General features: G+C 42.0%; 1 protein-coding gene across 1 annotated transcript in view; it reads right to left on the bottom strand.

The window, feature by feature from the left end:
- Positions 1-2,544: 2,544 nt before the first annotated feature.
- LTK (leukocyte receptor tyrosine kinase) overlaps positions 2,545-22,716 on the bottom strand; it is a 251,737-nt gene continuing 231,565 nt past the window's right edge. The window contains exons 25-29 of the mRNA XM_030215372.1: positions 18,971-19,063; positions 17,639-17,740; positions 13,822-13,956; positions 8,105-8,195; positions 2,545-3,764 (exon numbers count right to left, since the gene is read on the bottom strand). Of these exons, the coding sequence (XP_030071232.1) occupies positions 3,024-3,764; positions 8,105-8,195; positions 13,822-13,956; positions 17,639-17,740; positions 18,971-19,063 (1,162 nt within the window). The 3' untranslated portion in view covers positions 2,545-3,023. The remainder of the gene's footprint in view (positions 3,765-8,104; positions 8,196-13,821; positions 13,957-17,638; positions 17,741-18,970; positions 19,064-22,716) is intronic.

Genomic DNA, 22,716 nt, shown 5'->3' with positions numbered 1-22,716 from the left:
CTCAATCCCACCTTCGCCACGCCTCCAACATGCCCCTGTGATCTTTGTTCGTCTCCGTGATGGACTGCAGTTGAGGATGCCAAAAATTGGGTTTCGATTATACCGATTTGGGCGCCCACAGGAAAAGGACGCCCATCTCCCAATTTGGGTCGAAATATGGGCGTCTTTCATTTCGATTATGAGGCGGATAGGGTGCTAAAGTCCAGTGCACAGTTCCTAATGCATGCACAAAAAAAGTCTTTATGCCCCAGGCCATAAACAAACTGTATGTCAATAAGTGGTTGCAAAAAAATTTGCAGAAATGTGAAAAAGCATGCCGATTGCTATGGAAACAAGTGCACATTCTAATGTGTCAGAGGCAGCACCAGAATCAATCTTTTGTGCAGAGATTGTTCTAAGAACTGAGGAAGCACTGCCTGAACTTACATTATGTGCATTATCACTCAGATTTTATATAGGTTGCCCACAGTTGGGCGGCAGAATTTGCGTGCGGATCCAAAATCCACGTGCAACTTAATGAGATCATGGGCACCAATTGGTCACTTAATTGGTGCTTGATTGAAGTTGCGCACAGATCATCATTGTATGTTATTCTAAAACTTGGTGCCCAAAAGGGGACATGTCCACGGGAGAGGCATAGGCAGGCCATGGGCATTCCCAAAAGTTAGGCGCCAAGTTATAGAATAGTGTGGATCTGTGTCTAACTTTGGGCACCAGACTTACACCTGTTTCTACCAGGTGAAGTCCGGCACCCAAAGTTAGATGTGACCTGTGCACTATGCCGGTATTCAATAAAGGAACACAAAAGCAGAGAACACAAATCATCCACAAAATCACACAGACTGCAAAAAGAGTGGAATAAGACAACCACTATATCCAAGAAGACCAAAGTTTATTCTTCAAACAAGATGTGCTGACACACCAACCCAACACGGGCCGTGTTTCGACATACAGAGCCTTCGTCAGGGGTTCTATAGAGCCAGCAAATCAAATATTTTAAAAGATTGTCACATTCAAAGTGTCTTTAACAATACACTCGCAGCATCACAGCGCTATGCATCTTCAAAGTACTGCATTCGGTCTTCTTGGACACGGCGGTCGGCTTATTCCACTCTTTTTGCAGTGGGTATTCAATAAAGGTCAGGTGCTCTTTATAGAATAGAGGCTCAGCACTGATCTTTTTGGCGTCTATCATTCAGCACTGTATATAGAATTCCCCCCTAGATGTGCATATCTGGAATATCAAATGTATATTCTGTCCATTAATATTATTGATTTAGTATTACATAAATTACTGCAGTTAAGTGCTTTGCCCATCATTTAACTCTGGCAGCACTTCCCTCTTAATCTCACATTCCGTGACACGATCAGCTCAACCTCTCATCCCCCTGCTAGTTTGTTTTCCTTTTATTTACTAAATTGTCCACCCACTCCCTTGAATAAAACATGAAAACATTTGCAGGAAGTTCATGCTGGCACAAGAAAAGAAACTGACACAAAACAGCAAGCTAACTTTTTACTTTTGCTCAGACCACATGCTACATCCCCAGTGTTAGAAAACCAGACGACAAGCTTTCAGATCGTGTGCGCAGTTCTTTGCAAGCTGATTTAATGCTATCATTACCACTGGATTAAAACAAACAGTGTGCTGATGTCTACACAATCCTTCACACACAGTTTTCTTGTGCACTAAACTCCTCTGAAATCACACTAACAATGCTCTGTGCTATGCCTCTCACACTTTTATTACATTGACTTCTCTGTGCTTATAAGGAAAAAGCTTACTAAATCAAGGCCGAGTCTTTATACAAATTCAGAAGCAAAACATTCCTTTATGTCTTTATTAAGCTTGGAAAGTAAAGAGAACTGGGCCTCGGGTAAAAGCTATATTTGTTTGCATGTCTTTGAAGCATTTGGGTTGATATTCAAAGCGATTTAACAGGCCAGAAACGGCTCCTGCCCTTTTAAAATTGCTTGTTTGGGACTAACCAGTCATTTTCAGCAGCACTTAACCAGTTAGTGTTCCTGAAAATGTCTAGTTAGCACCAAACTAAAAAAACAGCTTTTTTGGGAGTGTTCTGGGGATGGAGTCAGCACTTGGCTGGTTAAGTGCCAATATTCACCATAACCGCATAAAAGTCAGTCCTATCTTTGGGGTCCTTTCACTAAGCTGCGGTAAAAAGTGGCCTGCGGTAGTGTAGGCGCGGGTCTTGGGCGCGAGCAGAATTCTTTTTCAGCACACCTACAAAAAATGCCTTTTTAAAATTGTTGCCAAAAATGGACGTGCAGCAAAATCAAAATTGCTGCGTGTCCATTTTGGGTCTGAGACACCTTACTGCCAGCCATAGACCTAGCGGTAAAGAACTTGGGTGGTAATGACCTATGCGTGTCAGATGCCACTTGGCGCGCGTCCCAAAATAAAAATTATTTTTCAGACGCACGTAGCGGACGCGCCAAAAATGAAATTACCGCAAGAGCCATGCGGTAGTCGGGGGTAAGTCCATTTTGGCACGTGTTGGGTGCATGTAGATGTTTACACGGCTTAGTAAAAGGGGCCCTTTATGCGGTAACCCATAGCCGGTTAAGTGCTGAATATTGCACTTTACTGGCTATGTTTTAGCCAGATCCGCCAACCTGGAAATTCAATGCCGAAGCCCGGACATGGCCGGACATTGAATTTCTGCACATAACGCCGACGGTGGTCAGCAAAACACTGAATGCCACCAGCTGAATATCAACCCAATTGTCTTTAGATATGATACATTTCTGCCAACGGAGTGTATGACTAGTGGTACCTTCTCAAATAGCACAAGCTTGAAATTGTTGAAGATAACTTGTACTTGTCTCTGGGATGAAGAGAGGCAGAGTTTGGAATGATGTAGTACATTCTACCAAGTGCTTATTCACTATGCATCTGATTAAAAAATAAAAAGGAGGTACAAGCAGGCTGGATGAATTTTCTTTCTTAAACAGATTTTTCTGAAAAGCTGCATTGCCTCGAAGAGGGAGAGACTTCCCTGTGGTCAAACAGGTGTGATGCTGATGTCATCGGAAAGGGATAGCCCAGAGTCCCTCTCCCCAGACGTCTTTTCTGGTTTTCTAAGAATCTGAGCATCTGCTTGGAGTCTGGCATTCCTCAGCACAGCTGCTCTGTCTTTTGTGTCTTCTGTTTCATAGTTGAGGTCATCATAAGCATAATTCACATTCCCACATGGGAACATCTGCGGTTTGTCTAGTTCGAGTCCACCAATGCCCAAATGAGAACAATGGTCCTGATCTGGAGATGCCCGTGAACTGGGGCAAGAGCTGCAATTTCCATCAAAGCCTGAATCTTCTTGGTCCGGGACTGCTTTAAAACTGGAATTGGAGCTGACACCTTCCATGACCCAGGAACCATAGGTGGGGTTCCAGAGGTTTTGGGGTTTATTCTTAAGCTTATGCGTTATCTGAAGCTTGGACTGTTCTATAGGGCTGGAGTTTTGATGGATCCAGGACCCATTGTTGGAACCTGTAAGGCATGATACACTTGGACTTTTCATATTCCAATCTCCAAGACTCTCAACCAGCAGCTCCTGTGGATGATCTCCAAGTTTATGAACTGTGTGTTCTACTTCTAGTTTTCTAGAAGTCAGTTGCGGCCTAAGGATAGGTGTAACCAGCAAAGGAGCTATTTCACTAGAGGTTGGTCGCATAATGGTTTCCCCTTCATCTTCTGGTGCTGGTCCACATTCTATTGGCAACTCCGTATTGATTACATCAGGATCCTGAAACAGAAGACCTTACATTCAGAGCATGCTGAACTAAAACTTTAAGTAAACTATGGGAAAATTGATAGTGAATTAGGAATTAAGAAATAGCTTTTTCACCATAATGTTAATATTTATATACCAAAATAAATGTTGGAACATTGCAAGCAACTTAAAAGGTACAGATTGAATCAGCCCTTCTCCATGGACAAAAGATTTCAAGCTCTCATTTTCTGTTACAGTTAGTTATGTGATATAGAGCAAGAGGGGGGGGGGGAGCTGAACTCCTAAATTTAGGAGGTAATGTTACAAGTATCTGCACATGGAAATAATGATGTTTATGCCTGTCGATGGCATACAATGCAATTTGAGAAAAAGCTGTTGTTTCCTTGTGTGGATGCTCCACACAGAGATTTCAAAGGAGTGCAGTTAGGACATCTTTTGGGTGGGCTGAAAAATTGTTCATGTAATTCGTATTCAGTGGCATCTCTAGACAGAAATATTTGGGGTGGCAACAGGGGGGCAAGCTAGATATGGAGGGGGGCAAGCCCTAATGACACTTCCACACATCGTAAAGACCACATTACACAGCTCTCCCCCAACCCCCCTTTTTTCAATTAGTAATATAAGACAAGAGGGCCTTCTATGCATAAAGAACTCCCCCCCCCATAGAGTTTCAGCTACCAGGTAAAACCACCCTTATAATTGATAGCATCATTCAATAAATTTGTCTGTGTGGGAGTGAAGTCTGGATTTTCTACAGGACTGGACAGATTCTCAATAGCAGCTCTGCACCTCCAGTTCTGTACAAATTCCATATTCCCCAACAATAGAGCTATTCCTCCTTACAACTCACCATGCAAAAAATATTCACATTGGGCCCGATATTCAGTGTTATTTCATTGGCCAGGAGGAGTCCCCTACTCCATAGTGCACTGCATCAACCACTACACTACTCCAAGGATCTACATGCTGCTCTAATAGACTTGACTTTAACATCTGAGGCTGTCATAGAGGCTGGTAAGTCATATTTTTATTCACATTTTTGGGGGTGGGAGGGGGTCAGTGACCACTGTGGGGGGTATTGGGGGGGTCACCTCTGATGTCCTCCAGTGGTCATTTAGGGCATCTTTTTGTGCCTTATTCGTTATAAAAACAGGTCTAGACCAAAATGTCTTAGCTTTAGTCCTGGATGGTTTTGTTTTGTTCCATTATGGCTGAAAAACGTCCAAGTCTTAGGAATACCCAAATCTCGCCCTTACCACGCCTCGACATGCATATATATATTTTTTTTTTCTTTATTCCGTCCTTCCATTTAGCACTATTCCTTCACTAGTGGCATACTCCCATCTCTTCTGTTTCTTAACAGGCCTTCTCGGATCCTACTTCGGCTCTTATGACTTTCTCCTGTGATGTTTTTTAATCCGAACTTGCACACAGGTAGTAACTACTCCTCTTTTTTTTTTTTCATTTAGCTTCTCCATACATATGTTTTTATAAGTTTAGACCATTCAACATAATTCTTCATACCATTTACTATACACAGTTTAAGGTTACAATTTAGCATATACTCCATCTTATTGGAATTATTTATGTGGTCCATAACTAGATATAAACTATTTGTTACTTTGATCATTTTATCATTTTGTCATCTTTTCAATAGTTTTAAATATCATTTCTCATCATGTTCATAAGTCACAAAGGTTTTAATGCATATTTTTCATATATATATTGTTTCAGACTCCTGATGCAGGCCCTCTGGCCGAAACACAGCGTTGTGTTGAGTCATTTTTGATTTCTCAATAAACTTTGTTTTTACCTTCAGCCAGCTGACATAGGGAGTACATAACCTGCCAAACAGACCTGGCTATCTGAGTGTCTGCATTTCTGCTAGTATTTCTAGCTATTACTGTCCTTGTGGCCTTCTAGATGAACCAGCTGCTAGCTGTATCATTGTAGCTTGCCAAACAGACCCAACTATTCATTTTGGCTAGGATTTCTAATATTTCCTATTATTTGCCATTCATTTCTGCTGCCTGTGAGTGAGTGTGCAGAGTAAACATAGTTCCCCTTAAGAGCACTCCCTCACTGGACAACCTTAATAGAATGCTAGCTAGACTGTTGAGCCAGGAGGGCAGGACCAGCTAGAGGAAATGAAAATTCCAGAGCAAACAAAAGGGAGAGGCCCAGAACATGAAGAAAGTATCCTCAAAGACTAAGCTGGGGTTGTAGTATTTGATGATCTGCCCTGAGCAGGAAGAAGGGGTCCTCTAGGAGAGCTCCTAGCCTGTGGTTGGAGTGTTTGAAGATGGGCCAAGGTAGGAAGAATATATTGTGAAGTGCTTACCCAGCCTGTGGCTACAGTGTATGACAGAGGTCTTCAATAATTTTTAAGCTAGAGCCACTTTGGATTCTAATGAGCTGAAGGAGAGCCACCATATGTGTTCCCATATGGGGTTATGACACTGTACAGTGTGTGTCAACAACATCCATCTCCACCAGCCCACCTTCAAACTTCATTAGGGGGGTATCCTCAAGGTTTTAAGCATTTCAAATGCATTCTTTTTTGTCTATTGAGAAATGCCTTGTACTTCATGCATGTGGCTCCTCTCCCATCCACTTTTCCATTTTGTCCTGAGCCTGGGTAGAGAAGCAGAGTAGCAAGGACCCCACCCCACCCCCGAATGACAATGGGGGCCACCCCAGAGGTTTCTGGGGGCAAATGTGAGGCCCCCAAGCCCCACATTGAAAAATAACAGTATACGAAGATGGACCAAGGTAAAAAGACTATGGTGCACAAGTACAGAAGTTGGTCCTACTAGGAACTAGCCACCATGGGTGTTAACAAATGTGAGTTTAGTGAAGCTGAACTTCGGGGAACCTGAGAGAATTAAGTTCCTTTTTGAGTGAAACTCAGTTTCATTTGAATTCTGCCTATGTTTGCTTACCAGATCTGTGACAATAATAGACCTTGGGTATCTTTTAGCTCATAATAAAGACCTTTTGCATTGACTGACCCTGTCTGTTGACTATATCTGTGATGGCTCCATGCTGTTTGCTCCCTTGCTACCACACTGCCCCAATGCTCATTATTGAATTGTTTGAGTAGGGCACTCTAAACACATATTGCTAGGTCTTGCTTCTACTATTCCTTTACTTTTATACAGCTGAGGATCTTCTGCACTTATCCCGTGCCCTGTTGACTTCTGTTACTATCATACTATATTATATATTATAATACTGTTCCTACATTTCCTTGTTTTTACTGTATTCTTTACCATATAAGATGCTTTCTTTTACTATGTAAGCCGCACTGGACCTGCTGTATGTGGGAAAGAGCAGGATACAAATGTAAATAAATAAATAAAAATACCCTCTACAACCTGTTCCTGGAGAGCATTCCATTCAATCACCACCCAAAATAGTACCTTACATTGCTGCCCCTTGCTCAAGAAATCTTTTTCTAATGAAAACTGTTCTCTTCATGTGCATAAATACCTTTTACATATTTGAATGTCTCTATCCTGTCTTCCACTAGAGTACACACAGGGCCAGGTTTACTTGCTAGAGGTCCTTAGGCATAGAACTGTTGGGGGGGGGGGGGGGTTGTCCCCTCCAAGAATTCAAGAGCTAGATGTTGAGGGGAGGAAGGAGGGGGATGTGGCAGTCCCATTTTGAAGGTGTACCAGGTTGACAGGGGTGCCATCTACCCTATTCTTGCTGCATGTTTCTGAGTGGCGACATAACATCACACCTGCCCCTTTCAAGGTAGGGAGGCAGGTCAGTGGTGATTGCTTTATAATCCCAATGCCACCAACCTGAGAGCCCCTGTGCCTTTAACAGTCTAATAGAAGATTGTTGCTCAGAAAGTGCCACAGGGACACAGCAGGCAGAGCTTATTTCAGCCTGGTGTCCCTAGGCAGCTATGGACACTATGTAATAGGAAATCAGGCTTGGTACATACATTTTGATCCTTAAGTCTCATCTCACATGAGTCCTAATGCAAATTCAACACTGTTTTAGTAGCCCTTCTCTGAAATGTTTCCACCCTGTCTACAGTACATATCCTTGCAGAGGTACAGCCTTCAGACATGGACAAAATATTTGTCTCACCAGTGTAATAACTGCTACCTTTTTTCTCCTAGCTATGCCTCTCCCTATGCAGCCTGGAGCCAATTTAGCTCTGACAGTGCCTTGTCACACTTACTTGCTGCCTGGAAATCACTGGATATGTTTTCTGCTGTAATTATCTATTTCCTATGTTCGGATTATTCTTGCTGTACACTGCCTTGGGTGAAGTTCTTCAAAAAGGCTGCAAATAAATAATAATAAGCTAAAAAGCAACAAAAACCTCATACCTGGGTGCAATACTTGATTCTTTCCAGAATGGTGGAGAAATCAGGCCTGTATTCTGGACTGTGTTGCCAACATTGCGTCATGATCCTATAACTGTGAAAGAAATCATATATACATATGAGAAACCGTATTTCTTGATAACTTGAGAGTTCAACAATGAGCCTTCCTGTCAGGATCATAGCTGGAGTATGGATGGAAAGGCAAGCAGCATAAGGATCATCTTTAAGAATGGCATATATTGAGCTCTCATATTAGAATGCATGCACTGGCAGAACTGCTATTGCTGCCTATGTGGCAAAAAAGGGGTTTACCCACTGTTCTTGGTCTTTAATTCCTGAGAGGTGTGAAGAAAGGATCAGTGTTTCAAGTTCACACCTCCTGTGCTTGAAGCAGCCTAGCCTGTATTGCACACTACTTCTCCTGTGTAGGAAGGAACCCAGCCTACATGCGCTCCAAAACTTCTCTATAGGATAAGAGGCCAAGATGCATGATTTTCGCCAGGAAAAGTCCAGCTATAAGCTGCCTCCTAACTGGTAGGCCTGAACAGCTGTTGATTGGCTGTTACTTTGTTGTTGTTAGGCTCAGGTGCCTCATGCATCAGAATGATTTATTTCCCATACCCAAAGATGGCCTTGCAGAAGTGGCTGTTAACTTGACTTAAACGTTTCATCAGGATCCACCCATAACCTTACTGAATGATTCTATCATCCCATCTGGCATCATAATTGGAGAGTGTTGGTCCTTTAGTGAAGGAGAGTAAATTGTCCTTTTAATGAAAGGGGCTGCAGAAACTACAGGCTCCATCTGGAAGCAGATGTTGGCCTGATTTAGAGAAAAGCATAGTTTTAATCTTTGGAAAGGTGCTTTGTCCACCCTTTCTCTGTGCACTCAGACTCAGAAAATTACCCTAACATGGGACATAGGTCTTGAAGTCTGTGAAGCCTAGAGCTTGGGAGGAGAAATTCCAATGAGATCTGAGGAGTGGGAATGACGTAAAAAGATTTCAAGCATTTGTCTGAAGAGTTGGTAGTTCCTTAAAGGATTTCCAACAGTTTGGAAGAGTGTTTATGTATAAGAGATCTTTTTCTTTACAGAAATTACTCAAAAGTGAAATGGGGTCAATATTCAGACCATGGGAGTTAGACCAGCTAACTCCCACAGTCGTCGCTGGGCCCAGATATTCAATGCCAGGCCGTTTCTGGAGACCGACATATTGAATATCTGGTTTATTTTTGGCCAGTTTAAAGATAACCAGCTACATCATTACTCAGACTTAGATGGTTATCTTTAAACCAGCCAAATATGGCCGCTAGACCGACTTAAAAAATCGGCAGATAGTTGGTTGTATCAGATGATATAACCAGCTACCTGCTAACCAGGGATATTCAGCAGGGAATAGCTGGTTATCCCCTGCTGCATATCGGCGGATAGCCAGTAAGTGCTATTTAACCGGTGAACAGCCATTCTGGCCGGTTAAATAGCGTTGAATATTGGGGGGAAATGAAGTAAAAGAGAGTCACTGCTGTTGAAGAATAAGGAGTTCCAGGAAGAGAAATTGTAAACCTGGAAGATGTAATAGAGCAATTTGACAAACTAAAGAGTAGCAAATTGCCTGGACTGGATGGTTTACATTCCAGAGTACTGATAGAAATGAAAAATGAACTTACAAACCTATTGTTAGTAATACGTAATTTGTCTTTAAAATCAAGCATGGTACCTGAAGAATTGAGGGTGGCCAATGTAACATCAGTTTTTAAAAAGGGGTCCAGAGGTGACCCAGGAAATTATAGACCAGTGAGCCAGACGTCGGTACTGGGCAAAATGGTAGAGACTGTTATAAAGAACAAAATTACTGAGCATAGGCATGGATTAATGAGACAAAGCCAACATGGATTTAGTCAAAGGAAATCTTGCCTCGCAAATCTACTACATTTCTTTGAAGGTATGACTAAAAATGTGGATGAAGGTGAGCCATTCAATATTATGTACCTAGAATTTCAAAAGGAATTTGACAAAGTACCTCATGAACAACTGCTGAGGAATTAGAAAATCATGGCACAGGAGGCAGTGTCCTACTGTGGATTAAGAATTGGTTAAAAGATAGAGAACAGAAATTAGGGTTAAATGGTCAATTTTCTCAATGGAGAAGGGTAGATAGTGGGTTTTCCGAGGGGTCTGTACAGTTTTTAAAAAATATATATTTATAAATGATCTAGAGAAGGGAATAACTAGTGATGTTAGGTATTATTAGGAAAGGAATGGAAAACAAAAATGTTATAATGCCTTTGTATCGCTCCATGGTGCGACTGCACCTCGAATATTGTGTTCAATTCTGGTCGCCGCATCTCAAAAAAGATATAGTGAAACTAGAAAAGGTACAGAGAAGGGCGATGAAAATGATAAAGGGAATGAGACGACTTCCCTATGAGGAAAGGCTAAAGCGGCTAGGGCTCTTCAGCTTGGAGAAAAGGCGGCTGAGTGGAGATATGATAGAGGTCTATAAAATAATGAGTGGAGTTGAACAGGTAGATGTGAAGCGTTTGTTTACGCTTTCCAAAAATACTAGGACTAGGGGGCATACGATGAAGCTACAATGTAGTAAATTTAAAACAAATCGAAGAAAATGTTTCTTCACTCAACGCGTAATTAAACTCTGGAATTTGTTGCCGGAGAAAGTGGTAAAGGCAGTTAGCTTAGCGGAGTTTTAAAAAAGGGTTGGACGGCTTCCTAAAGGAAAAGTCCATAGACCATTATTAAATGGACTTGGGGAAAATCCACTATTTCTGGGATAAGCACTATAGAATGTTTTGTACTTTTTTGGGATCTTGCCAGGTATTTGGGGCCTGGATTGGCCACTGTTGGAAACAGGATACTGGGCTTGATGGACCTTTGGTCTGTCCCAGTATGGCAATACTTATGTACTTATGTAGTGAGGTAATTACATTTGTTGATGACACAAAGTTATTCAAAGTTGTTAAATCACTAGACTGGGAGAATGGGCATTCAAATGGCAGATGACAAGTGGAGGGGCTATTTTTGATATGACAACTAAATCTGATTTTGGCATATTGTGAAAAATGTCCAAAAATCCAGTTGAACATGGCCATTTTTAAACCAGAAAAACACCCAACATTTGGTTTCGAAAATGCCATTTGCTAGATAGTTTTGTGCTCAGTGCATGTATCTTTTAGGACCATTTTTGAGGAAAAAAATGCACAAAAATAAGACAGGGGGCCATCATTCTTAGTAGACTGGCCACAAAGACATCCCAGCATTCTAGGGGGCACTGCAGTGGATTTCACATAAAAGCTCCCAGGTACACATCTCACTGTTACCCCCTTATATTTTATGGTGAGCTCTCCAAAACCCATGAAAAACCTCAGTACCCAACTGTACACTACTGCAATAGCTCTTATGTCTGCAGGCGTCACCTATATGTAAGTACAGTAGGCTTTTGGTGGGTCTTGTAGGGCTCACACTTTCCACCACAAGTGTACCAGTTAGAGTGGGTTATGGATCTGTGTCCCCTTCTCTACAGTTCATTGCAATGACCTGGCCATAATATCTCAAGCTGTCATACAACCTGGTATGTACTGTTTCTTTCACATCTTTGGGGGTGGGGGTGGGAGGGGGTCAGTGACCACTGGGGGAGTAAGGGGTGTTATGCCTTAATCCCTCCTGTGGTCATTTAGGACATCTTTTGGTAAATTTGTCATGACTGAAATAGGTCTAGCCAAAAATGTCTTAATTTTGGTCCTAGATGTTTTCATTTTGTTCCATTATTGCAGAATAACATTTATCTTTTGGTGCCACCCAAAATGTCCTCAACATGCCCCCTTGAAATGTGGACAAACTGTGGAGCAAAACGTCTAAAATTGGGGTGTAAAAAATCGCAACTTGGACGTTTTTGAGAGGAAAATGTCCTTCTGTCACCTTATCATGTTTTTTGGACATTTATTTGTTTTGAAAATGAGCCCCTATATGAGCAAGTACAAAGAAGGAAAGCAGAACCCAAACTATAGCTACATGATGCAGGTTTCCACACTTGGAGTCACAGCCCAGGAAAATGATCTATGTGTCATTCTTGATGGTACATTGAAACCCTCTGTTCAGTTTGCAGCGGCAGCTAAGAAAGCAAATAGAATGTTAGGAATTATTAGGACGGAAATGGAGAACAAAATTGAGAATATTATAATGCCTTTATATTGCTCCATGGTGTGACAGCACTTCGAATATTGTGTGCAGTTCTGGTCACTGCATCTCAAAAAAGATGTGGAGGTGTTTTTTCAAAGCACTTAGGGGCCCTTTTACTAAGCTGCGGAAAAAGGGGGCGTGCACTAGCGATAGATGCACACTGAATCTCCCTTTTACCACAGCGGGTAAAGGCCAGGGTTTTTTTAAAAAGAAAAGATATGGCCGTGCAGTAAATGAACCGCTTGCCGCACAGCCATTTCTAGGGGGAGTCCTTACCGCCACCCATTGAGGGTGCCGAAAATGATAAAGGGGATGGGATGACTTCCTGTGAGGAAAGGCTAAAGAGTCTAGGGCTTTTCTTCTTGGAGAAGAAACAGCTAAGGGGAGATATGATAGAGGTCTATAAATTACTGAGTGCAATGGAATGGGTAGACATGAATCGCTTTTTACTCTTTCCAAAAATATATGCAGAAATAGCCTCCTATTTGGATCTAGGTGTAGTGGACATACCCTGTGCTGGGTAACTGGTGGTGCCTTTTAAGTGGGACAGATGAGCCTTCATTTCTCAGTGCCACTGCCCATGCTGCCTTGTGTTGTATCCTGTTGAGCTCTCAGGTCATGAAAGGACTGCAGAGGATGACTGTTGTTCTGAGTAAGTGAAAGCTTTGCTTTGCCATCTGAGAAGCAAGGTTACACTTTCTGGGCAGGAGAAGCAGATGGAGCGCAGACATGGAAAAAATGTATTTTTGTCTTGTAGACCTGGAAACAATTTGCCTTTCCACACTGCACTTGCTCTTGTGTTGTACATCTTTAAGACATTACCACTTTTTCCACTGTAATACCAGTTCTATGTATGCTTTTTTCCCCACATTATTTCCTAAGAAATTAAACATGCACAAGTATGTGACAGACCTTTTACAGGAGGCTGAGTGGTGACTGACGTGTGTAGACAAGCATTTTTGGCTTTCTGCCCTTAGGTTGCACTGATGTCACTCATTGAACACACTCCATCTCCTGTCTTTAACCAATTCTACAAGTTGCTGAAGTCCACAGAATGAGGTTAAAATGCCACTTACATGTATGTAATGTGAAATATACTGCAAAACCTTGACAGACAAAGCTGTTTTGTTTTTTTTCTCTCCATGATTTATGGGTGCTAAGAAAGAATTTATTTCCTTCCTGTTACTGGCCCAAGAAGCTCTCGGGGGAGGGGAAGAGGAATAAGGTGGGGATCCCATATCAGTTCTCTAACAAGTCAAGCAGATAATTTAGAACACACCAAAAAATAAGCCCTGGGATTCATTCCCCTCCTTTTAACTGAATAGTTATTTCTATCTTAAGATTCTGTACAGCACTATATATATTTTATCATTATACACAGTATACATGAGGAACATTTCAACTTGGTTGTATTTTTTAGTCAGCTAAGTTGAGGCAACTTTGACACAGGCTGTTTTGTGGGGTTTAATTTATTAATCAACTTACTGTTTCTAACCATGGTCAGGCTTTACTGAGAAATACTTACACAGGACCAGGACATTTTTTAGGTGGATCCATACGCCCTCCACTGGTAACAAACTCCAGCACTTCCTGATTAGTTTTACATGGGTAGGGCATGTAGCCCAGAGAAAAAATTTCCCATAGGAGCACACCAAATGACCTGCCATAAGAACAGACATTAAACCTTAATCTCTGGTTAAAATCCATTGAGTCCTTTCTCCCATCCTAAGGAAAGTACATAGAAGGCATTTTTTATGCGAAAGAAAGATATGGAGCAGAATCTCCTTTAGACAACTGGACCAGGCCAGCAAGTCTTGGGTCTGATATTCAGCCAGTGGCGATCAGCAATTTGCTGACCACCGCCGATGCTAAACCTGGAAATTCAATGCTGGGCCATGTCTGGGCACTGGTGTTCAGCTAACATATAACCGGTTACGTGCAATATTCAGCACTTAACCAGTTATGGGTTACTGCAAAAAGACAGGATTGACTTTTATGTGGTCCTCTTTATGCGGTTAACCTGGCTGGTTAAGATCTGAATATCAGCACTTAACTGGCCAAGTGCTGACTCTGCCCCTGTGATACCCCCAAAATAGCCAGTTTTGAGTTCGGCGCTAACTGGTTATTTTCGGTAGAACTAACCGGTTAAGTGCCACTGAAAATGACCATTTAGCCCAGAACAGGTGATTTAATTGGCCAGGAGCTGTTTCTGGCTGGTTAAATCATGTTGAATAACAAACCCATTGATTCTGGTCTACCATCTCACTGAGTTAGAAGCACTGTGCTGCATTAAACGGAACCCATCATAAGATGGACATGCGTCACCCACTACCATACAACTGCAGCATTACAGTACTGTGCTCCCTAAACTGCGGTCATAGTTATTGGTCAGTAGGCCCCTTGTGATGTCAGAGGTGCTGTTATTCATAGTTCCATGAAACATAATCTTAAGGATTGATGAATTCTTTAGAATCTAGGGGGCCGATATTCAGACCACAGGAGTTAGACCGGTTAACTCCCACATTCAGTGCTAAGCCTGGATATTCAATGCTGGGCCATTTCCAGTGACTGGCATTGAAGATCCGGTTTATTTTTAGCCAATTTAAAGACAACCGGCTAAGCCAATATTGTGTTAGCCGGTTATTTATAAACCAGCCAAAGATATTCCATGTTTTCATGTGGCCAAATATGGCTGCTAAACCAGCTTTAAAAATCGGTGGATAGCCAGTTATATCGGATGATATAACTGGCTATCTGCTAGCTGACAATATCCACTGAATATCACTGGATAGCTGACCACGTACCATTTAGCTGGCCAGGTGCCATTCCTGGCCAGTTAAATGATTTTGTTTAACAGGGGGTAGATGTTTTTTGTCCAGCCATATCCCAGAATGGCATCAATGGGACTTGTCATGCATAATGTAATTAATGAGTCTTATCCTGCCTGTCTCAATAATGTAGTGTAGTATTAAGAGCCAGTACCTTTGAAAATGTTTTGATTTTTCTGAACTTGTGCCAGCCTTTAACATCTTTGCATGACACTGAGGTGCCAGTTCTCCAAACAGAAATGCAAGTGTGACGCATGCTAACAGTGAAGTTAATATACATAAGCTAGCTTGCATTACTGTTAATCATTGTTGCCAGGGTTGCGGTCTTCCCGCAACACTGGGCGGGTTCTCTACCAGCAGCTGCGGAAAAATTTCGGTGGCTGTGGGGTGCGGGTTTGGGCTTTTTTCCTGTGGCCGCTGTGCTGCTTTTTTCCGGGGCTTCTATTGGTCCAATTTGGTCCAATAGAAGCTTTCCCGGGGCTTCTATTGGTCCGATGTGGTCCAATAGAAGCTTTTCAGGGGCGTGGTTGACGTCAGGGGCGGGGTTAGCGACGTCAGGCGTGACGTCAGGGGGCGGGGTTGGTGACGTGGGAGGTGGGGTTTGACTTTGGGCGTTTTTTGGGCGGGTTTAGGGCTGATTTTGGGCTGGGAAAATTTTTCCCATCTGGCAACCTTGCTGTTAATGCAAGCTCTAAATTAACAAGAGATGCAAAACAGCAGAAGTATGCTAAACAGCTCACAACTTGTTAGCACAACAAAAAGTAATTAAAAATTGAAAAGTGTAAAATGTAACAGAGATGCATGAATGCAAAATACATAGCTATGTGGACATTTAGTTCACTTTTTGTATTACTGTCTGTATTAATACACTAACATCTGCATCTCAATAGCATTGTCTGATAAGGTATGTGTTAAATGTCAGTGTAGTTTAATATATTAATCTTAAATTCTTTGGAGTAATATCTTAGATTAAAGTCTCTATGTATTCATGTAGGGCCTGATTTTCAAAAGTATTTAAGCAATTGACTCACCTGGAAACTCGTCTTTGTCATTTACCACCTTGTGGGTTAATTCCCAAAAGATTACCAAAATGAAGGCACTAGGATGATGTGCACTAAGTGTGAATTCTATAAAGGCCCATGCAGAACTGTCACTAAAGAATACTAGATCAAGTCTGCAGTTCTATGCCTGACTTTAGGTGCAAGCACTTCCGCTAGCCAAATGGATGCTGTAATGCTTGCACCTTGCTGTAGGCAGTTAGGCACGTAGCTGCTAGTATTCTATAACTCGTGTTGTAAGTCCTTGGCACGCCCCTGTTCCACCCATGCCCCTCCCAGGTCCACACCACCTTGCAGCTGTGTGCTATGGAACCTGCACGTCCAGTTTATAGAATATCGACTAAGGTCAGTTACTCGTTTAATTGCCAAGTACAGCTAATTAGCACCAATGATCTCTAATAATTGGCAATTAGTTTTTTAAGCCAATTAGCATCTAATTAAATAATTAAGGTGCCTTTTTACCATCAGCATTAAAAAGTGGCCTTAGCATGTCCTTATGCAGGGTCATTCCTGCGCAATAAGGCCATTTTTACCGCTGGGGTAAAATAGCTGATTTTTCTATTTTTCATAATAATGGCCATGGGCTAATTTTCCCATTAGCATCTGAGTCCCTACCGCCACCCATTATTGCAGGATGCTTGAGTGCACCCTGCGGTAAGGCATTTAAGCTCTGTAAAAGGGCCTTAAGTTAGGTGCATAACTGACTTTACTCTATACATTGTGCGCACAACTCTGTGCGCTAAGATTCAAAGTGGCACTTGCATTAATAGAAAATACTCCCTCCCCCCATTCATCCTGTACGGGGGGTTTTATGCTCTGATATTCAGTGCTGGGTGGTACCCAGATACTGGCACTGAATATTTGGGTATACAGCAGCTGCGAGCGCTTATCTGAGTGCTGGCAATATTCAGATTGGAACCTGGATAAAGTTAACACAGCATTTTTGCTGGTGTAACTTCATCCAGATAGTTACCTGGTTAGTGGACTGAATATTGCTGTTAACTGCATAAATCCCAGCTCCTCCTCAGCTGTGCCCCCAGAAAGCTATCCAGATAGCACAGGGGCAGACAGTGGTCATTTTCAGATGCACCATCTAGATAATGCCACTGAAAATTCCTGGTTGGCCCCAGCGAGTGGCATTTATTCAAGTATTAGCTTCTCCTTCTCCGATAAGTGCTGCATGTTGACCCCTAGGTGAATAAATCACTGAAATAAATGCATAACACAAAATATTTTTTGAGCAGTTTTGCTCCTGAGCTCAATCTGTTTCTGTAGACAGTTCAAGATATCTGAGAAACGTTTCTGAGATTTGGTCTAGCCATTGCTGCCTGCCTATGAAACAAAAGTCCTTCTTGCTGCAGAAAAGGGCTTGGACACTTCCTTTCTAGTTTCTGATTTCAGACCCATCTGTGTAATGACCTAACACATCTGGGGATAAAGAAATCTCAGTGATTACCAAGTGTCTGTTTTTGACGTGAAGACTCCCTCTAGGAAGGCCTCTGGTGGCATCCATTTGACAGGAAGCATTGCTCTTCCCCCTTTGCGGTAATAGCTCGCTCTTGAATATAAACATAAGGAAATACAAGCAAAGACCTTGTCAAAAGCATTTCTAAATAGTTGCAGTGATATAGAGATTATTAATAGCAATCCTTAAAGAAACATTGCAACCTGCCTTAAGAATTGGTTTGTAATATTGTGTGTGTCATCTGCTTGCATATATTGGATGATAAATATCATTAGAATCAGCACCTAGGAAGAGGAGATGATCATTTTCCTAATTTTGCAGCATCTCTACTTTCTCGGACAGCATGGCCATGGAGCACCTGCACACCTTTGCTGGACAGGCCCCAGCAGAAATGTGTGCCAACCAAGATTATCCCTTATCTCCTGTCTTATATCAGCAGGGATCATGTTCCCTCTCTCCTTGAGCTTAAGTCCATTCTTTCTGTACCATGTAAAAGTCTGGGCATTAATACCTCAATATTGTATCACTATTTTGTTTATACTGAATTCAGACTCAGAAAAGGATTAATTTACAAATGAGATCTCACAGCTGTATTCCACCAATGTTCCATTGAAGCCCAATGCTCCTTCTGTCAGTTGCATGCTTTCAGTTTAACTTTTCAAGACATCTATGGACCTGATATTCAAAAGGGTTTAACCAGGCAGAAGAAGCTCTTGCCCAGTTAAATCCCACTGAGCTGGCCATCTGCCAATATTCAACGACACTTAAGTGAGTCGTGTCGCCAAATATTGCCTGTGACCAGCCAGGCATTTTCCGGTTAGTGCTGGGGCAGTCTGGGGGTGGGGCTTGTACTTAACCACTTAGCGGTGATATTCAGTTTGCTAATCAGCAAAAAGGCTGTCCTTTATCCACCAAGACACCAATCTGAATATCAATATCAGAGCCTAGACATGGCCCAGCGCTGGATATCCAGGATTAATTCAGCCCACAGCTGTCAGTGGCTTAAAAACCACAGACTGCTGTGGGTTGACTATCAGATATTTTCATACCCTTTACATCAGTGCTTATCAATCTTCTTGTGGCCGTGGCCGCATGATCGCAGTCAAATAAAACTGTGTAACCCCCAAGGTGCAGAACAGTGATGCACTATTGACAGCACACCCAGGTTGTGACCTCAAATACACGTTTTGTGACCCATTTGGGGTCCCAACCCACTGTTTGGGAGGCTCTGCTCTACATCCTTCTTTCTTGGAAGAAAAGTCAGGATTGCATTGGGCATTCAATCTTCTGCCTCCTAAATACCTCTGTCTCCTTCTCCCTTACCTGTAAATGTCACGAGCCATTCCAAAGTCACCAATTTTGGCCACACGATCCTTCCCACTACAAGTCAAGAGGCAATTCCTGGCTGCTATGTCCCTAAATGCAAAAAGAACACACACTTGTCCATAGATTGTCTGAGATTTGTGTCTGACCTCTTCTCCTCTACTTTGCCTGACATTGTATGTAGACCTCTGTGAGTACAAAGGGTTATACAATATGAACTTTGTCTGGTTTTTGCTCTCACACAAATGTTTTTCTATTTTATATTACTACTACTTATTATTTCTATAGTGCTACTAGCCGTACATGGAGCTATACACTAAACATATATGAGACAGTCCCTGCTTGACATAGCTTACAATCCAATCAAGATAGACAAACAGAATGACCTATTGCCTTTTTCCCTCCAAAAGAGGACCCAAAATGGATGATAAAAAGCAATTCAATATAATAATACAGCAAATAGATTAAGACCCCTTAATGATTGATCCACCGTAACCCTGACTCTCCTTAAGGAAGATGTAGACCATGGGGCTCATTTTCAAAAGAGAAAAAGTCTCATAAATGGCATATCAGATTTGAAATATTTTTCTCTGCAGTAAGTACAAATCACAAGGGAGCATGTCGGGGGCGGGATTTGGGCATTCCAAAAACTGGATATTTTTCTGCCATAATAGAACAAAGCAAAAATGTCCAGGGCTAAAAATTAGACGTTTTGTTCTAGACTTGGTTCAATCAGGCCTAAGTCACAAAAAGGTGCCCTTAATTACCAGGTGACTACTGGAGGGATTAAGGCATTACCCTCCTTAATCCCCCACTGCTCTGCTGGGATGTCTGTTTGGTCAGTCTACTAAGAATGCTGCCCCCCCCCCCCCCCCCCCCCCACTATGTCCCAATGGCTTGTTTTTGTGTGTTTACCCTTGGAGGTTTTTTTCTTTTTTCAAAAATGGTCCTAAAAGATAGATGCACTGAGCATGATAACATAAAGCAAATGGCCATTTTTGAAACAAAAAGTTGGATGTTTTTCTGGTTTACAAATGGCCATGTTTTCTACTGGATTTTTGAAGTTTTTCACAAAAAGTCCAAAATCGGACTTAGACGTCATATCAAAAATGCCCCTCCACATTTCTGCCCCTCATCTCTCTCTTCTAGCCAAGAAATCTTTTTATTCTCCTTGAATGATTAGTTTGGTTAAACCGTTCCTTGAAATATTATCAATTACCTGCAGTGCATTCCCTCCCTTTTGGTTTTGCCTTCCCCTTTCTTCCCCTGATCCCTTAAGACACAGTAATCTTTTCTCCTTTTGTTTCTTTCCTTGGGTTTTCTTCTATTCTTTTTTTGTTGCTGTTTCTTGTTCGTTTTTGTTTTTAGCTGTTTTTAATCTTTTTACCCCATTTTAAATGACACTGTAAACCGCTAAGATGTTTTATAATGATTCTGTGGTATATCAAATAAACTTGACCTCGAAAGGCAATACTATAACTGCGCATGAGTGGTTACAAGCGGCATTTCTGCACGTGTGCACTACATGATATTCTAGAAGGAACTGCATAAGTGCTTTAGCACATAACTGCATGGGAGGTGTATACATGGGCGGATCATGGGCAGGACACAGGCAGGACTCCCCCTTACTGTGCATTAATGCACATTTCATGTTGCACTTAGTTGTGGACATTTATGCTTGCCATTGAGCTGGTGAAAATGGGAGTGCCTAACTTTAGATGTGCCAATGCAGATTTATGCCAGTATTTTATAATGGAATCTGGACACCATGATAGAATAGATGCTCCCTGCATATCACTGGGGTGCCCAGTTATAGAATTGCCCCCTAAGGCTGTAAAAAATCATAGTTCATGTCCTAATTTTAAACTGTCTTGATTACTGTAACTCTGTTCTTACTGGAGTTCCCCTCTATCACTTGAAACATATTCAACTTCTCCAGAACAGAGCCACCTAAGTATTGTATAATGCCAAGTGCATTGACTACATGACCCTTCTATTAATAGTGTAGACAAACAGAAGAAGGATACGGTCCCCAGGATGAGAGTATGCAGACAAGAAGCTTCAAGTTTCAAGTTTGTTAATTGCTGGACATACAGCTCAGGGAATGAATCATCAGAGCGGTTTACATCTGAAAACTATAGTAAACAATAAGAACAGAAAAGAACTCCATATAATACAGGAAAGAGGGAGGGACAGAGCGAGAAGGAAAAGAAGACCAGCTAATCACCAACAAATATCAAACATTGCAGAGAGTAGCATCATTTGATGGCAACAAAAGAATCAGCGGTCAGCAAAGTACAGCTAGAGCCAAAGGCAGTAACAAACGAATAGGCCTTCTGCTGGGCCTTAAAGGTAGACAGGGCAGTCTTGGGTCACAAGGGTAAGTGAGCAGCATTCCAGAGCCGTGGGCCGATGATACTAAATATGCTTTTACATATGCCGGAATGGTAAATTTTATGAACCAAGAATAGTAACTTGTAAGAGATCCGATATAAAACTGGCAACCAATGCTCCTCGTGAAGCAGAGGGGTAATATGATCAAACCACGTGGCCCCAGAGAGAAGGCATATAGCTGAGTTTTGAACTACCTGTAAGTGGTGGATATCCTTGTGGGGAAGACCCTGGAGCAGGGCAGCAGTAATCTAGCCCTGAGAGGACTAGCGAATGGACAAGGACCTGAAGAGCTGCAGGTGTAAATAGCCACACTGAATTGAATACAGCATCCGTAGCTTAAAGAAACAGTGGCAAACAGTCTTAGGAGATGAAGGGGCGGAAGGTCAGCCTCTGTCATCAAGGATAACACTGTGAACCCTAACTGTCAGTACAACGGAGAGCAGATTGTTGGATACGATAGGCTAGGGATGGCAGATGAGAATGTGAGAAAAAAAAAAAAGATGATGGAGACACTGTAAGTCACATCAATCAGTCTTTATTTAAACATGTAGTATATGGCAACACCAGTCTATAATACTGCCTGAAGTCAATCTGTGGCACAGAGGACTTGACAGGGCCATGTTACGGGGCACTAAGCCTGTGTCAGGAGTCAACAGTATCAATACTCAGCACAAGAATAGCTTTCAACGCCCAGAATGACTCCTTTCTACCCATTATAGAAGGCAATTACTACAAGGCTTTTTCTGCACATCAGAATTATAACTGAGTATTGGTACTGTTGACTCCTGTCGCAGGCCTAGTTCTGAAACACAGCCATGTTGAGTTTTCTTGCAGTAATATAGACTGTTGTTGCCATACTTAGACTATATTGTTTTAATAAAGACTGATTGATGTGATATGTGAAGGAACATTTTTGGCGTGACGTCTAAGTTGGACCTTGGATGTTTTGCGCTAAACGTTTCAAATCTGAATAGAAATGACCATTTTCAAAACCACAAAACATCTATCTTTTTTTTTTAATACCATTTGTAACAAGGTTTTGTGCTCTGTGCATTTATCTTTTCAGGCCATTTTTGATTAGAAAAAAACGTAAAGTAAAAAATGTAGAAAGTCAAGCCTTTTGGATGTAGGAGGGGCCAGCATTTTTAGTAGACTCTCAGACATCCCTGAAGAGCAATGAGGCACCCTAGGGGGCACTGCTGTGGACTTCATTATAAATGCTCCTAGGTACACATCTCACCGTTGCTCTCTTATCTTCTCTGCTGAGCCCTCCAAAACCCACTACTCCCAACTGTGCACCACTACAATAGCCCTTATGGTTGAAGGACGTACAGTGGGTTTTCTGGTGAGTT

Source organism: Microcaecilia unicolor, chromosome 9 (assembly GCF_901765095.1).
Source record: "Microcaecilia unicolor chromosome 9, aMicUni1.1, whole genome shotgun sequence".
Classification (NCBI taxonomy): domain Eukaryota; kingdom Metazoa; phylum Chordata; class Amphibia; order Gymnophiona; family Siphonopidae; genus Microcaecilia; species Microcaecilia unicolor.
This window is presented reverse-complemented; position numbering and strand designations above follow the sequence as displayed.